Source organism: Stegostoma tigrinum, chromosome 5 (assembly GCF_030684315.1).
Source record: "Stegostoma tigrinum isolate sSteTig4 chromosome 5, sSteTig4.hap1, whole genome shotgun sequence".
NCBI lineage: Eukaryota > Metazoa > Chordata > Chondrichthyes > Orectolobiformes > Stegostomatidae > Stegostoma > Stegostoma tigrinum.
Genome location: NC_081358.1, coordinates 33,664,405 through 33,682,461, shown reverse-complemented (window position 1 = coordinate 33,682,461; position 18,057 = coordinate 33,664,405). Strand labels below are relative to the sequence as shown.

The window sequence follows — 18,057 nt, the reverse complement described above, 5'->3', positions numbered from 1 at the left end:
TCCTCCTAAACTGTAATGAACGCAGGTTCAGTGGAACCAATCTCTCGTCCTGCCATCCCGGTATCAGCTTAGTGAACTTCTACTACACTCCCTCCATGGCAAATAAATCCTTTTTCACGGAAAGTAAAAGATAAAGTTGTTATAGCTCTGGAAGACCATAGGGCTGATCTCTTGTGAGAGAGTTTACCTGACAGGCATCACACTCCAGTTGAGGGTCAAGATCGAAAAGGCAGATCCTTCACAATAACGTTAGCTGGTACAGGACCCATTGGCATTGTAAACCAGCCATCCAGCCAACTGAGCTAACTGTCCCCCAAATAATTAGAAATGAAATGCACACAATACTCAAGCCGTGGTTTTATAAAGCCCTGTATAACTTCAGCAAGACATCCTTACATCTTCTAGCAATGAAAGCCAATGTACCATGTGCCTTTCCAACTGTCTGCTACATTAATAAGGGATGGGAAAATGCTACACAATCTATTATATTAACAGAACTGGGCAAAGTCAGAATGGGTTTCTGAAATACAAATCATGCTGAAAAATCTACTGGAGTTTTCTTTGTGAATGCGATTAGTAGAATGGATAAAGGGAGAACCAGTGGCTGTGGCGTTTTTCTATTTTCGAAAGGGTTTTTGCTAAAGTTTCTTAAGAGGTTAGTGGGTAAAATGAAATAGGATGAGAGGTAAGGATTGCTTATCTACAATTATCTTTTATTGCTGGTGTACATGGACGTCCAAATCTCCTTGTCTAGCCCCATGTCCCAAAACCTCACCATTTCAATAACACACTTCTGATTTTCACACTGAAGTGTGTAAGTTTACATTTAGCCACATTATACTGCATCTGCCATGTGTTTGACTTGTTTAAATCACTTTGACACTCCCCCTTGTATCCTCCTCACTGATCACACATAGTTTGGTGTCATCAGCAAACTTGGAAATGTTGCATTGGGTGTCCTCATCCAGATCACTGGTAATTTCCGTGAATAGTTGGGACTCAGTCAGAAGTTACACAACAACACCAGGTTACAGTTCAACAGGTTTATTGAAATCATAAGTTTTTGGAACTCTGCTCCTTCGTCACCCTACTTCTGACTTTGTCCACCCAGTCCAACGTCAGCACTTCTACAGCAGGGATTCAGTACCACACCAAACACTATTTGCAACTCGGCAAAAGGTGCATTTATTCCAACTCCATGTTCAATTCAGTTATCATTTCTTTGTTCCCCATTATAGTTTGTGACTACAAGGGATCTAATTTTCCCTGACTGATAATATTGTCTTTACAAATTGTTAGGACAAAAAAAAACTGAGGAATAAATTTAGAGTCTAGTTATTCTGAAAGTTTACAACAGCAACATTACATTCCTTCAGTCATAAACATTTCCCTCTATACTGCCACTCTTACTCTTCTCTTCCCTGTGTAAGTGTTATGACTACCCATGGTTCTTAGTTACATAAAATGGCTGCCACGGTTTTTTAAAATCGTTGACATCAAAAGGCCGAAGATGATTGTTAACTGAAACAGTCATTTACATAGTTACAATAATGGCCTTTGTACTCTTAGCAATCAGATAAGATAATAAAGTGCCTTGCAGAAATCATGAAGTAGGGTTTTATGAAGAAGTAGTTTAAAAAGAACCATTGCTCACAGTAACAAAGTGTGGGGCTGGATGAACACAGCAGGCCAAGCAGCATCTTAGGCGCATAAAAGCTGGTGGGATGAAGGGTCTAGGCCCGAAACGTCAGCTTTTATGCTCCTAAGATGCCTCTTGGCCTGCTGTGTTCATCCAGCTACACACTTTGTTATCTTGGATTCTCCAGCATCTGCAGTTCCCATTATCTCTGATTGCTCACAGTAAGGCACCTCTGATAAGGGAAACACTGGTAGAAGCCTACCTTGAAAGTTAACTTAAAGTTTGCTATTCAAAATGGGCTGGAAGGGAAAAAGCTTGACTCACATTACGATCACCTAAAGGATCTTAACTAATTGTAAATACATGTATACAATACCAGTTTAAAGTGTATTCAACATCAAGGGATTTAATAGGATTTCAACAGATAGTCAGCTTTAGACTGTTTTGATAAGAAACACCCATGATACCAGCCTCCTTTGACCAATAAATTCAAAATTTGTGATTTATTACAGATGGAAGAGAAGCCTGATCCTACAATAATTAAGAGATACTGGGAACTGCCAATGCTGGAGAATCTGAGAAAGCAAGGTGTAGAGCTAGATGAACACAGTAGGCCAAGCAACACCAGAGGAGCAGGAAAGCTGATGTTTTGGGTCTGAACCCTTCTTCAGAAATGGGGGAGGGGAAGGGGATTCTGAAATAAATAGAGAGGGAGGGGAGGCAGATGGAAGAAGAATAAAAGAGCAGATAGGTGGAGAGGAGGCGGACAGGTCAAAGAGGCAGGGTTGCGGCCAGTAGAGGTGAATGTACGTAGGGAGTCAGTGTGGGGGTAGGTCAGTCCAGGGAGGACGGACAGGACAAGGAGGTGGGATGAGGCTGGTAAGTAGAAGATGGGGTTGGGGCTTGAGGTGGGAGGAAGGGATAGGTGGGAGAAAGGACGGGCAGGTGAAGGAGGAGGGGACGAGCTGGGCTGGCTTTGGGATGCGGCTGGGCAAGGGGAGATTTTGAAGCTTGTGAAGTCCACATTGATACCATTGGGCTGCAGGGTTCCCAAGAGAAACATGAGTTGCTGTTCCTGCAACCTTCGGGTGGCATCATTGTGGGACTGGAGGAGGCCCAGGGTGGACACGTCGTCCAAGCAGCGGGCAAGAGATTTGAAGTGGTTCGTGACTGGGAAGTGCAGTCGTTTGTCACAAACCGAGCGTAGGTGTTCCACAAAGTAGTCCCCAAGCCTCCACTTGGTTTCCCCGATGTCGAGGAGGCCACAATCGGGAACATTGGATACAGTATACCACATTAGCAGATGTGCAGGGGAACATCTGCTTGATGTGGAAGATTTTCTTGGGGTATGGGATGGCGGTGGTTGGGGGGGGGAGTGGGGAGGAGATGAGGGGGCAGGCTTCACAAGCTTCAAAATCTCCTGTCCCTCAACTGCATCGCAAAACCAGCCCAGCTCGTCCCCGTCTCCCTAACATGCCCTTCCTCCCACCTATCCCCTCCTCCCACCTCATGCCCCACCCCCATATCCTACCTACTAACTTCATCCTGCCCCCTTGACTGACCTATCTCCTCCCTAACTCCCCACCTACCTCACCTTTACTGGCTCCACCCCCCGCCTCTTTGACCTGTCTGTCTCCTCTCCACCTATCTTCTCCCTTATCTATTTTCTATCCACCTCCCCCCTCTCTCCGTATTTATTTTAAAATCCCCTTCCCCTCCCCCATTTCTGAAGAAGGGTCCAGACCTGAAACATCAGCCTTCCTGCTCCTCTGATGCTGCTGCTTGGCCTGCTGTGTTCATCCAGCTCCACACCTTGTTATCCTACAGTTATTATGTCACTTTAGGTAATTGTCACTATATATTATATCCACCTATGTAAGTATACTGAAATTCTAAATGTGACCAACAAACTAAATTTCAATGGACAGACAGCCCTGGAGAGTAGGGAGGATTGAATAACACAAGTCAGCAGGATTGGTATGTAGTTGAATAAGATGCATGGTGAAAGATATGGATGTTTGATATACATTGTGGGAAAACTTAGGGTTCGCCATAAAGCTGTCTGTCTATCATTGAACGCGCAGCCACATGATTAATCCGATTGGAAGTGCACGTAACCAACTGATAATACAATTGCTTTGTAAGAGTTAAAGGCAGTCTGAAAACAATGTGTAAAACCTCTCCACCTATCTTCTCCTCTATCCATCTTCGGTCCGCCTCCCCCTCTCTCCCTATTCATTTCAGAACCCTCTCCCCATCCCCCTTTTCTGATGAAGGGCGTAGGCCCGAAACGTCAGCTTTTGTGCTCCTGAGATGCTGCTTGGCCTGCTGTGTTCATCCAGCTCCACACTTTATTATCTCAGATTCTCCAGCATCTGCAGTTCCCATTATCTCTGTAAACTTTTATGTCCTTCCTTTGATCAGTGAAGCAGCTCTGGAACCCCAGAGGTTTCATCCCACTGGTGTAACTTTAATAAACTCATTGATGCCGGAAGCGGACTCTAGGTGACCAGTGATTAATGTAGTCATTCTGCTTTAATATATATTTATAGAAGCTTTTACATGAAAAGCTAAATAACAAAAACCTGCTAATAGATACAGCATAATGAAATGTTCATCCAGCCTCACATTTTATTATCTTGGAATCTCCAGCATCTGCAGTTCCCATTATCTCCAATAGATACAGCAAGTGTTTTTATATTGATCAACTAACTCCTGCCAATTCCAAAAGGGAATACAGGTGGACAATTCAGCGCCTATTGACAGGAGACATTGTAAATGCATCTATTCCAATTAAACATGGTGCCAAAAGCCAAGGCTGAAACATCTACAACCATCTTCAGCCAAAGAACTAAATCAATGAGATATGCTGGTTTACTCTAAGTTTCAACAATGCTTCCATTAAGCTGTGTGCATGTCTCGCCGCACTACAGCCGAGAGGGCATAATGCAATCCTTGTTTTATTTAAATATCCCACAATGAAGCCATGCAAAAGAAACAATTAAATAGAGCTAGAATTAAAAAGAAAAGCTGGTCATGCAAAACAATGAAATTTTAATGAAAATATTGGTTCCTCCCATTACATATCTGTAACGTGGAGGTGCCGGTGTTGGACTGGGGTGGACAAAGTCAGAAATCGCACAACGTCAGGCTACAGTCTAACAGGTTTGTGTGAAATCATAAGCTTTCTGAATTCACCTGATGAAGTAACAGTGCTCCAAAAGCTTGTGATTTCAAATAAACCTAGTGGATTATAAACTGTTCTGAGGAAGGGTCATCGCACCCAAAATGTTAACTCTGTTTTCTCCTTCACAGACGCCGCCAGACCTGCTGAGCTTTTCCAGCAACTTTGCTTTTGTTCCGGATTTATAAACTGGTGTTGACTGACTTCTGGCCATATTTCTGAGATTTCAATCAATATGATTTACTCCAAAGATAATAATTGGTATAATGCACTGGAGACATAGGTAAAAGTCTTACAATGCTAGATTTTACACATTTCCTGATTAATACATCCTCTAGTGGATAGAATCAGCTTGGGATTTAATACAATCAAAATGTAGAAGCATATCTGGATCTGCATACTGTTCTGGCTTGCAGAACTTCAAACATCATTGTGCAAAATATATGAAGGCAATATAAGTATATATCATATAAGCATTACTGTATTTTAGCCATTTCTCTATCGTTTTACATGCTTTCCTTCTGTTAATGTTTAGGTCCTCTAAGCCTTTGTCTCACTTTTAAGTTATCCAATTTTGGCTCCAAACGTATTTACTCTAGCAGTGACTCTGCTATTGGATATTCTCAAATGACATTTGACGGTGCACAATTGAACTGAAAGAGATGATTCTTAGCTAAGGTGGCTGCTCAAAAAAAAGCAAAGTGGTAACTGAAGATAACAAAGTGTGGAGCTGGATGAACACAGCAGGCCAAGCAGCATCTCAGGAGCACAAAAGCTGACATTTCGGGCCTAGACCCTTCAAAGAGAGGGATGGGGAGAGGAAACTGGAATAAATAGGGAGAGAGGGGGAGGTGGACCGAAGATGGAGAGAAAAGAAGATAGGTAGAGAAGAGAGCATAGGTGGGGAGGGAGGGAGGGGATAGGTCAGTCCAGGGAAGATGGACAGGTCAAGGAGGCGGGATGAGGTTAGTAGGTAGGAAATGGAGGTGCAGCTTGAGGTGGGAGGAAGGGATGGGTGAGAGTAAGAACGGGTTAGGGAGCCAGAGAAAGGCTGGGCTGGTTTTGTGATGCATTGGGGGGAGGGGAAGAACTGTGCTAGTTGTGGGATGCGGTGGGGGAAGGGGAGATTTTGAAGCTTGTGAAGTCCACGTTGATATCATTGAGCTGCAGGGTTCCCAAGCGGAATATGAGTTGCTGTTCCTGCAACCTTTGGGTGGCATCATTGTGGCACTGCAGGAGGCCCGTGATGGACATGTCGTCTGAGGAATGGGAGGAGGGGAGTTGAAATGGTTCGCGACTGGGAGGTGCAGTTGTTTGTTGCGAACCGAGCAGAGGTGTTCTGCAAAGCGGTCCCCAAGCCTCCGCTTGGGTTCCCCAATGTAGAGGAAGCCACACCAGGTGCAAAGGATACAATATACCACATTGGCAGATGTGCAGGTGACCATCTGTTTGATATGGAAGGTCATCCTGGGGCCTGGGATGGGGGTGAGGGAGGTTGTGTGGGGGCAAGTGTAGCACTTCCTGTGGTTGCAGGGGAAGGTGCCGGGTGTGGTGGGGTTGGAGGGGAGTGTGGAGCGGACAAGGGAGTCGCAGAGAGTGTGGTCGGTCCCGAAGGCAGACAAGGGTGGGGATGGAAAAATGGCTTGGGTGGTGGAGTCGGATTGTAGATGGCGAAAGCGTCGGAGGATGATATGTAGGGCCTCCTGCAGTGCCACAATGATGCCACCCAAAAGTTGCAGGAACAGCAACTCATATTCCGCTTGGGAACCCTGCAGTCTAATGGTATCAATGTGGACTTCACAAGCTTCAAAATCTCCCCTTCCCCTACTACATCCCAAAACCAGCCCAGTTCTTCCTCTCCCCCCACTACATCACAAAACCAGCCCAGCTCGACCCCTCCTCCCACTGCATCCCAAAACCAGCCCAGCCTGTCTCTGCCTCCCTAACCTGTTCTTCCTCTCACCCATCCCTTCCTCCCACCTCAAGCCGCACCTCCATTTCCTACCTACAACCTCATCCCGCCTCCTTGACCTGCCCATCTTCCCTGGACTGACCTATCCCCTCCCTACCTATACTCTCCTCTCCACCTATCTTGTCTTCTCTCCATCTTCAGTCCGCCTCTTCCTCTCTCCCCATTTATTCCAGTTCCCTCTCCGATGAAGGGTCTAGGCCCGAAATGTCAGCTTTTGTGCTCCTGAGATGCTGCTTGGCCTGCTGTGTTCATCCAGCTCCACACTTTGTTATCTTGGATTCTCCAGCATCTGCAGTTCCCATTATCACTGATACAAGTAGGATTCAGTTACCATTTTGTATGTGTTATGTAATCCTCGTTTCTTTTTCTGAAGCAAAAACCCATTTACTGATTATTGTTAAGGGTACTAAATACAGCCTAGCAAAAGAAAATCAGTCAGTGCCCTGTCCTAAACTTCATATCTGCCCAATCCCTTCAAAAAAACACAGAACTGAATGTACTGAAATACTTTCAGTTTAAGTTTACCGAGCAGCAGAGTTTTCCCTAATAAGATGGAAGTTTATCTCAAATAAGATATTAGTTCTAATTTTGCACAAGATACTTCTCTGGGACAACTTCTCAAACTGAATATTACTTTTAAAATATTTATTCCACAATGAGAATAAATTTAGTTTAATCTCTCAGTTATTCAAATCTTGAAGCAAAATCAACTTGCATCTCTTTCAAAGTCCTCAAACACTACCAAAATATGACTTTGTAAGCATATAACCACAGCTGTTACATTTTCAGTCACGCAATTCTTTTAATGTCAGCATTTTTAAATAGTAGAATCAAATTAAACACTGAATTGACACCTGAATAATATGGTTAATCTTTGCAACCAATGCTATAAATGGTGCTTTTGACATTTAGTTATCACATCAGAAATATTTCTTTTTGTCAGTTTGATTACTGCCTGCTGACTTCAACAGAAATAGCATGTGAGGGCGATGTTAAACAAGAGCGAAATACAAATTGCCACATGCATATTAGTGCACCTTGACTTCATAGTGCTAATCTCTATCAACAAGGTAAATAATTCAATATAGTATTAGTGCCATTGTTAAATCTAATCTGTAGAACATACTGCCCTTCCAGTTACCTGCATTACTGGATAGAAATAAACAAAACTGAGACTGATCTTTAACTGTTAACAAAAAAAAGTTCTTCTAAAAAGGCACAGAAAATCTACCTCTATAAATCGGAACACATCAAGCGATTGTAATGCCATTACCTAGGCTGACAGTAGCAACCCACAAGCAACTGAGCATTAACCTCTCACAGTAACAAGCAATGAATGGTGCCTAGGTAAAACATGCATTGGTAAAACCACCAAAAATATCTGCAACTTTTTTCCCCCATTAGTGGTGTTACATTATTCATGGCCACTGCAGACAAAAGGTGATTTCACCTACGAAGCCACAAAAAAAGTTTGCTCCTTTGTGCCTAGAAACCAGAATTACAATTCGCTCCTCTGAACTCAAAATGTTTAACTCTGTAAGGGAAAAATATTGCATATGGGTTAGCCCCACGAACAATTCACTGGGAGCGTAACAATACAATATGAAAACAAACTCCTCAGTCAAACTTGTCTGAGCTGACCAGACATCCCAATCTGACCCAGACCCATTTGCCAGCATTTGGCTCATATCCCTCTAAACCCTTCCTATTCATGTACCCATCCAGGTGCCTTTTAAATATTGTCATCGTCCCAGCCTCTACCACTTCGTCTAGCAACTCGTTCCATACACACACTACCCTCTGCATGGAAAAGCTACCCCTCAGGTCATTTTTATATTTTTCCCCTCTCACCAGAAGCCTATGCCCTCTAGTTTTGTACTCCCCTACCCTGGGGAAAAAGACTTTGGCTCATCATCCTATCCATGGCCCTCATGATTTTGTAAACCTCTATAAGGTCACTCCTCAAACCCTGATGCTCCAAGGGAAAATAAAAAAAAGTCCAGCCCATTCAGCCTTTCCCTACGTCTCAAACCTGCCAGTCCCAGAAACATCTTTGTAAATCTTTTCTGCACTCTCTCATGTCTAACAACATCATCCCTTTAGAAAGGTGACCAGAAGTGGGGTTAAGAGATGACATTAGAAAGAATTCAGGAATTTAGATGGTTCAGCAAGAAGTTCATTTATTCCTATTTTATTCTATTCAAAAATGTTTGAATTAAACTGAACACTCAGCTGGTCTCACAAAGCTACCACAAGCAGACCCCAGAGAGAAGATAGGGGTGATAGGTAAGATCAGGGTACCAGATACCCTGCCTCGTAGCAATCTGCGGCAGAGGTATTTTGGTTAATGTAAGCCTAAAAAAGATCAGGTTGGAATTCATATAGTGTTTTGCTTCATGCTTCACAATGTTTAACTATTTGATGGTTTGTCGGCTGGGCAGAGTCCTGCTTCAGAATCTTTGAGGTGGAGCTCTCCCAGGGCGCTGGCAAAAAAAAACATTTGACACTGTACCTGAGTCCTGGGAGATTATTTTGTAAAATAAATCTACCACAATAAATTAAATCCACTATTTCTAGTATTTACAAAAGCAAGCTGCAGCTTAGAAGTTGCTAATCATTTTTATACTGTTGGCAAAAGGAGAAATGGGAATAGGAAAATTTTCCTCATCGAGAACAATATAAATATATCAAAACAACTGCTTATTTTCACACAGTTAAATCCATGCAAACTGAATTCCAACCTTGCTCCCTCAATTTATCTACTCAAACCTTGTAAATGCAAAATACCTCAGCAGAGTATATTTTGTAATGCAGCACCTGTTGACCGCAATACAGAAAAATTATCCCTTATACTATAGGCATGAAGATGCTTTACGTGTTCAAAAGCAGAACATCTTGCATCTTACTGCAAACCTGACATGAAAAGGCTAAAGTTGCAATAACACACAATAAATACCATCCAAATACAAAATCACGTCAGTTGTGATTTAACAAAACAAGAAACACTTACCCGTTGATGGAGTAAAAGAGTTTCTGGCACTGATCTTCTGTTAGGTTAATACTATTGGAGAAGAACAGGATTTTCTTTGGATTAATTTTACCACATTTGACTATGAATCATACAACAACAGTTCAGTTCGCGATTTCAGTCTTGGGCAAAGACATACTAAAGAAGTGATTGCCATATAAACATAGCTAAAAATTGTAATACTAGTTATCCAATAAAAATTTCATTTAAGTATAATTAAATTTAAAGTGCCAAAATAATCAGTAAAGACAAGGAGACAACAGGATTAGTTAATTCTACTTCAATGAAACTAATGCCCGAGGCATGGTAACCTTTAGGTTAACCATCACCTGTTGTCTCTTTCCAAGGACTAGGGTGTTGCAACTTAACCCTTAGAGATCAAGTAGAGAGTCATACAGTATGGAAACAGACCCTTTGCCGCAACTCCATCTATGCTGACCAAGTTTCCTAAATTGAACTAGTCCCATCTGCCTGCATTAGGCGCATATCTCTCAAAATCTTTCCTAATCATGTACCTGTCCAAATGTATTTTAAATGTTGTAATTGTACCGGCCTCTATCACTTCCATTGGCAGCTCATTCTGTACACACATCACCCAGTGCGTAAAAGTGTTGCCCCTCAGGTCCCTTTTAAATCTTTCCCCTCTCACCTTTAACCTATGCCCTCTAGGTTTGTATTCCCCTACCCAGAGGAAAAGACATTGATCTATTCACCATGTCTATGCCCCTCATGATTTTTTAAACCTCTATATGGTGACCCAGGGAAAAACAAAGTTCCAGCCTATCCAGCATCCCCTTATAATGCAAACGAGTCTCAGTAACATCCTTGTACATCTTCTTTGCACCCTTTCCAGCTTAATAACATCCTTCTTATAGCACAGCAACCAGAATTGTATGCATTATTCCAATGTGGCCTTACCAATAAAAAAAACGAAAGAATGGCAGATGCTGTAAATCAGGAACAAAAACCAAAAGTTACTGGAAAAGCTGAGCAGGTCTGGCAGTTAATGTTTCAGGTCTGGTAACCCTTCCTCATTGGATAGCAGACTGGGCCAGAAACGTTAGCTCTGATTTTCTCTGCACAGATGCTGCCAGACCTGCTGAGCTTTTCCAGCAAGTTTCTGTTTCTGTTTGTGACCTTACCAAGTCTTGTATATGAGTTGGGAGTCATGCTGTCATTGATAAAAACAGACATGGCAAATGCATTCTTCACCAACCTATGTACCTGAATGGATATAAGTGATAAAACTAGATATGATATAAGTGGAATGCAATGTACCAGAACTCCACTGATTCTGTCTCAGCAGATTAATCTGCTCTCCAGGAAGGAGAGAGAGAGAGTTAGAAAAAAAACAAAAAAAAAACTACAGGCTATGCCAACTCACCCAAGATTTAAACTTAATAATTGAATTAGCATCTACCACTGTTTGAGGAAGACAGCTTCAGACTTCTACTGGAAGTTCTTTCTAATATCTTGTGCTGTACAACTCTACATTCTCTTGCTCCTAAATGGTCTGGCCCTAATTCTCAGACTATGCTGTTAGTGCTAGAATCTTCAATAAATGAGAATAGTTTATCTTTATCTACCTTGACTTTTCCTGTAAACATCCTGAAGACTATGGTCAGATCCCAAACTCTCCAAATTCTCGTGAATAAAGGCCTAATTTGTCTAATCTCCCCTCAATTTAAACTCAGGTATCATTCTTGTGAACCCCCCCAGGGCTAAAAGGTGTGGTGCCCAGGTCTGCTTGCAGTACTCCAAGTGGAGTCTATTTAGGGTTTTATATAACTGCAGAACTTCTGGATCCTTATACTTCAGCCCTTTAGATTGAAGACCAGCATTCCATTAGCCTTCTTGGTTATTTTCTGCACTCCATACATATTCTGCAGATATTCAAGTCACAGTGCTTTAGTCAAATGGTTAAACTTGGGGACTTCCATCCTGACTTTCCTACAGTACCTTCCCTTGTACAAACTCAGGGCTGGTGCTGAGGGTGGAATTTCATGTTGGCAACACAAGGCCTACTTGCTGACTGCTGAACTATGGGAGCTTCACATCAGTCTTTGGTTTACAGCTGTCAATTGCCCACTAGCGCCACCATGATCACTGGCAGATACAGTCAATGCACCCACCACAGTCTGAGACCTAAGCCACAGGAAGGGGGGAGGGGGGTGGTGGGGGAAGAATGGGTGGAATGAGGGTGGCATAAGAGTGGCAGTGTGGGAGAGTTTGCAACAAGAGGCAACTGGGCAGCTCACTGTATGACATCTACCCACCCACTGGGAGGGAAGACCTTCCACAAGTTTCCCCGCCCTGGAATTAATTGGGCCGAAACACGGTCCTGGTGTCCGAATCCTGCATCCTCCAAAACTATGGAGTACTCCATATTTCCAAACCTGCCTTCAGGATGGTCACTAAATTCTGCTCAAAACATGAAGTGTGCAGGGATGGTCCAAACTTACCCTATGGGCACAACTCGAGCCCCGGCAGATTCCAAATATTTAACATATGATGCTGCAATGTAGCTGTCACCAAATCTCTCAAAATGACCATATGTTTTCTCAGCCAGAATACCTAAAAAATAAACCAGGTCAATTTCAGCAACCACTAAATAAACATACCCCATCAATCCCAAAGCAAAATACTGTGGATGTCGGAAATCCGAAACAAAATAATGGAAAATGTTGGCAATATTCAGCATCTGTTAAGAAAGACGCAATTAACTTCTCAGGCTGATGGCTACTCATATTATACTTGGACACTGCCAACCTCTCCCTACACCATGTTGATTCTGTAATTCTGTGAAAACATACATACAGAAGATGTTAAAGTGTGGAGCTGGATGAACACAGCAGGCCAAGCAGCATCTCAGGAGCACAGGGTGAAGGGTCTAGGCCCGAAACGTCAGCTTTTGTGCTCCTGAGATGCTGCTTGGCCTGCTGTGTTCATCCAGCTCCACACTTTTAACATCTTGGATTCTCCAGCATCTGCAGTTCCCATTATCTCTGATACAGAAGATGATGTTGTTTGGCCAATCAAGTCTGCATCTCCAAAAGTATACTATTCCCTTCACTGGTCTCATTTTCCCACAATGGACTCTCAGACTTGAAAATTATAACACTTCAAGTGCTCAAAGTAGATTTTCAAGGTTGTGGGGTTTCTCACCTCAAATCACCCTCCCAGGTAGTGTATTCCAGGCTGCCATCACCCTCTGAATGAGTGATAATGGGAACTGCAGATGCTGGAGAATCCAAGATAACGAAATGTGAGGCTGGATGAACACAGCAGACCCAGCAGCATCTCAGGAGCACAAAAGCTGACGTTTCGGGCCTAGACCCTTCATTAGAGAGGGGGATGGGGTGAGGGTTCTGGAATAAATAGGGAGAGAGGGAGAGACGGACCGGAGATGGAGAGAAAAGAAGATAGGTGGAGAGGAGAGTATAGGTGGGGAGGTAGGGAGGGGATAGGTCAGTCCAGGGAAGACGGATACGTCAAGGAGGTGGGATGAGGTTAGTAGGTAGGAGATGGAGGTGGAGAATGATGGAGAAGCCGCACCTCCATTTCCTACCTACTAACCTCATCCCACCTCCTTGACCTGTCCGTCTTCCCTGGACTGACCTATCCCCTCCCTACCTCCCCACCTATACTCTCCTCCCCACCTATCTTATTTTCTCTCCATCTTCGGTCCGCCTCCCCCTCTCTCCCTATTTATTCCAGAACCCTCTCCCCATCCCCCTCTCTGATGAAGGGTCTAGGCCCGAAACATCAGCTTTTGTGCTCCTGAGATGCTGCTGGGCCTGCTGTGTTCATCCAGCCTCACATTTCGTTACCCTCTGGATGAAAACGTTTTTCCTCAAATCCCATCTAAACCTCCTACCTATTTTTTTAAAATTATGCCCCTTCAACAAAGGGGAACAGCTGCTCTCTATCTACCCTGTCCATGCCCTCATAATATTACACACTTTTATCAGGTTCCTCCTCGACCTTCTCTGATGCAAAGAAAACAACCCGAGCTTATCCAGCCTCTCTTCGTCACTGAAATGCTTAATTCCAGACAATATCCCTGGTAAATCTTCTCTGCGCCTCCTCCTAACAGAGTTAAACCATTCATTTCTCAGCCCTCACTCATTGAGTAACTGCCTGGCTGTCTCTATCTGGGTCAGAAATGCTTTAAGGTCCTTTGTGTTCAGCTACAGGCTGTGGTATGCATTGCCTTTTAGTGCAGATGTCGAAGCAGTCGCTCATCACAGCAAAGGGAAGGGCCATGTTGCAACGTGACACCATGCTACATCAACATCAGAAGGGCAGCATGAGCCAGCAGTTTGTGTAGCAAGCACTGGGATAACAAAAAGCTGACAACTCCCTGCTCAAAAGTGAGTGGCCTTCTGCAGATAATGTGCCTAACTACAGATATATTTTGGTGTTTATCCCTTGAAGAAAAACGCAAGGATAGAGGTTAATAAAGCCAGTTTCAACACTACCGCTGGTGCTAGTGGATCTGAAAATTTACGTATACACCAGCCTGGATTCAAGCCTTAGTGTGCTGTGAAGCTCAAAGCCCAGGAACTATCCCTCAGCCCCTTCTGTGTTGCAGGCTAAGAGTCACTCTCGTTCTGAGCACTAAGTGTGCGTAGTTCGGGTCACTGCACTATGAGAAGGACGTAATTGCAACAAAATGCCTCTGTTGCACCCGGAATGCTGCAGTTCCCTCGGAAATCGGAACTGCTACAAAGCACAGCGTTGCGAAACGGTCTACTGAACCACCATCATCAACACTACCAGTGACCTCCAACACAATGGTCCACATCAAGTGTAGTTTCCCAGCCTGCCTCAAACTCCTACAATTTGCCTACCGACGTAATAGGCCCACAGTGGATGCCATATCCCTAGCCCTGCACTCATCCCTGGAATATCTGGGCCACAAAGACACCTACATCAGACTCCTGCTCATTGACTACAGCTCCACCTTCAACACCATTATCCCCTCTAGACTGATCTCAAAACTGTGTGACTTTGGTCTCAACTCCACCCTCTGCAACTGGATCCTCAACTTTCTGACCCATAGGCAACAATCAGTGAGGATAGGTAATTGTACCTCTTCCACAATAACATTCAACACTGGAGCCCCCTCAAGGATGCATCCTCAGCCCCCTGTTGAACTATCTGTACACCCATGACTGTGTTGCTAAATTCCAAGTAAATGCCAGCTGCAAGTTCGCTAACGACACCACAATGGTAGGACGAATGTCAAACAACGATGAGTGAGAATACAGAAAGGAGACAGAGGGCTTGGTGCAATGATAAAATCAGAATGACTTCACTGTCAGCAAATCTAAAGAACTGATGACTGACTTCAAGAAGAAAAGGAGGAGAACATGCTCCCCACCCACATCAATGGAGCAGAGGTTGAGAAGATGGAGAACACCAAGTTCCTCGGAGTGGTGCTAATCAACAGTCTGTCGTGGACTTCCCGCGTAGATACAATGGTCAAAAACGCACAACAATTCCCCTTCTTCCTCAGGAAATTTGGCATGTCAATAAGGTCCCTCACCAGCTTTTACAGATGTACCATTGAAAGCATACTGTCCAGGTGCATAACAGCCTGGTACGGCACCTGCTCTGTCCAGCATCTTGGCAGTCCTGAACAGTTATATCTGAAATACTGACTGCTCCTTTCTTCCAGATGTTGCCTGGTCCAATGAGATCCTCCTGTTTGTCTCTCCTACACTTCTCTATGCCTCAGCAAGTTAGCCGACATAATCAAAGAGATGATCTCATCCCAATTATCATCTCTTCCAACGTCTTCCATTGGGCAGAAAATACAAAAGCTTAGATGCATGGACCAATGGATTCAAGAATGGCCTCTTCCCCATGGTTATTAAACTTCTGAAAGGACCCCTCAAATTTCAAAAAAGATCTCACTTTCTGTGTGTCTTCACTATAACCATAACATTGTATTTCTTTACCCTAATGCACTTTGTATGGTAAGGATCTGCCTGTACTGCATCCAAAACAAAACTGTTCATTTTTTACTCCGGTAATACCTTCTTCCAACATCTTCTGATGCATACAGATACAGAAGCAAAAACACACGCACCGACAAGTTCAAGAAGAACTTCTTCCCTGTTGTTATTAGACTGAACAATGGGCCTGTCTAATTTCAAGCTTAATCGTGATCTTGCCTTGTGCACCTCCTGTGCAGCCATAACCCCGCACTGTCTAGGCACCCTATGATCTGTACGTCCTTGTTTGTTATGATCGCTATGATCTGGCTGTACTGTTCGCAAAAGAAAACTTTGTACTTAGGGGCAGGTGACAATAAAGCAAACTGTACATGTGACAACAATAAATCTCCCTTCTATAGGAAGGATGTTGTGAAACTTGAGAGGGTTTAGAAAAAATTTACAAGGATGTTGCCAGGGTTGGAGGGTTTGAGCTATAGGGAGAGACTGAATAGACTGGGATTATTTTCCCCTGGAGTGTCAGAGGCTGAGGGGTGACCTCATGGAGGCTTATAAAATCATGAGGTACATGCATGGGGTGAGTAGCCAAGGTCTTTTTCCCTATGGTTGGAGGAGCTCAAAACTAGAGGGCATAGATTTAAGATGAAAGAGGAAAGATTAAAAAGGAACCTGAGGGGCAAGTTTTTGCACAGAGGGTGGTGCATGTATGGAATGAGCTGCCAGAGGAAGCGGTGGAGGCTGGTACAATTACAACATTTAAAAGGCATCTGGATGATCATATGAACAGAAAGGGTGTAGGGGGATATGGGCCAAAATGCTGGCAAACGGGACTAGATTAATTTAGGATATCTGGACGGCATGGACGAGTTGGATTGAAGGGTTTGTTTCCATGTTGTACAGCTTTACGATTCTAAATCGAACCCAAATCCTTTTCCCATCCACATACCCTGTCATCACCTGGGCTATTTTCAGCACAGCCAGCCCATTTTCACCGGCTCATGGCCCCATTATCAGCTTTACTTTCTCTCCCCCCCACCCCCCAAATCTGGGCTGCGTCCCCACCCGCTCCTCACCCCTTGCCGATACACGCGCCTAGGGTATATACACCATCTTTCCCTAACTACTGTCAATCAGGCTCTGATGAAGAAGTGACATTGGAGCCGAATGTTAACTCTGCTTTCTCTCTCTCCATCTGCGGAGTTTCTCCAGCATTTCTGTTTTCAGCGTTACTGTTGGTGAGAGAATCACTCTCAGCCCAATGACTTCCGAGATTATTCTCTCTCTCGCAGCGTCAGAAACAGAGAGGGAGAGGGAGATTTCCCCTCCCCACTTACCAATGATCGGCCTCTGGTTAAGCTGGGAGCCGGCGAGCTGAACACACAGCAGGGAAAGGGAGACACACAAGCCCGTGTGACAGACAGGCGAGCGAGCAGCTGCCATTCTGGAAGTGTATATTTAAAACATTGCAAAACCCTTGAACTCTGAATGAGATTGCGAAAGGCAGACTGTAAAGAGGCGCTGACTTCCTGCTGCAATCGGCCGTCTGTGAGTTTGTGTAACTCCGCAAGCGGAGGGCAGATCCTAGTCCCCGGGAGTTAACAGCCGTTGTTATTGCATCCAGCCCCATGACTTTATCTATTTCCAGCAGCTGCCGTGGGATTAGCTCAGACAGGGGAGGGGAAAGGGAAGGAGGAGGGTAGGGATTGATGGAATAGGGTTAGGGTTGAGGAAATGGGTTGTGGGACTGAGGGGATAGAGGAGGGACTGAGGGAATGGGGTAAGAATAGAGTGATTGGGCTGGAGGAATGAGGGCATTGGAAGGGGTTCAGTGTTCGCAGAAAAGACATTGAGGGAGTGAAGGCATTGGGCGGAGAGTGGGAGTCAGCGTAGGTATTAAAACATAAGTGTAAACCACCCCATACGCAATTGAGAGCGTGTGGATAGAGCTGCTATTTCAGTATATGGGGCACACCCCACCTCGTCCTAGCCTTCATTGAGCTCCCGCACTTTCTGAGCTCAGATTCAACCAGTTAGGATTATCACACATTGACAGATATTACAGCACTGAAGGACATCACTCTGCCTCTCAAACAGGAACTGTCTCCTCTTCTCATAGATAATGGGAACTGCAGATGCTGGAGATTCCAAGATAATAAAATGTGAGGCTGGATGAACACAGCAGGCCAAGCAGCATCTCAGGAGCACAAAAGCTGACGTTTCGGGCCTAGACCCTTCATCAGAGAGGGGGATGGGGGGAGGGAACTGGAATAA

At 44.2% G+C, this 18,057-nt stretch overlaps 1 protein-coding gene across 1 annotated transcript in view; it reads right to left on the bottom strand.

Moving 5' to 3' along the window:
* The window catches only part of LOC125451914 (gamma-glutamyl hydrolase-like), a 49,993-nt gene extending 32,649 nt beyond the window's left edge, over positions 1 to 17,344 (bottom strand). The window contains exons 1-3 of the mRNA XM_048529656.2: positions 17,121 to 17,344; positions 12,286 to 12,397; positions 9,806 to 9,856 (exon numbers count right to left, since the gene is read on the bottom strand). Of these exons, the coding sequence (XP_048385613.1) occupies positions 9,806 to 9,856; positions 12,286 to 12,397; positions 17,121 to 17,226 (269 nt within the window). The 5' untranslated portion in view covers positions 17,227 to 17,344. The remainder of the gene's footprint in view (positions 1 to 9,805; positions 9,857 to 12,285; positions 12,398 to 17,120) is intronic.
* Positions 17,345 to 18,057: the final 713 nt, after the last annotated feature.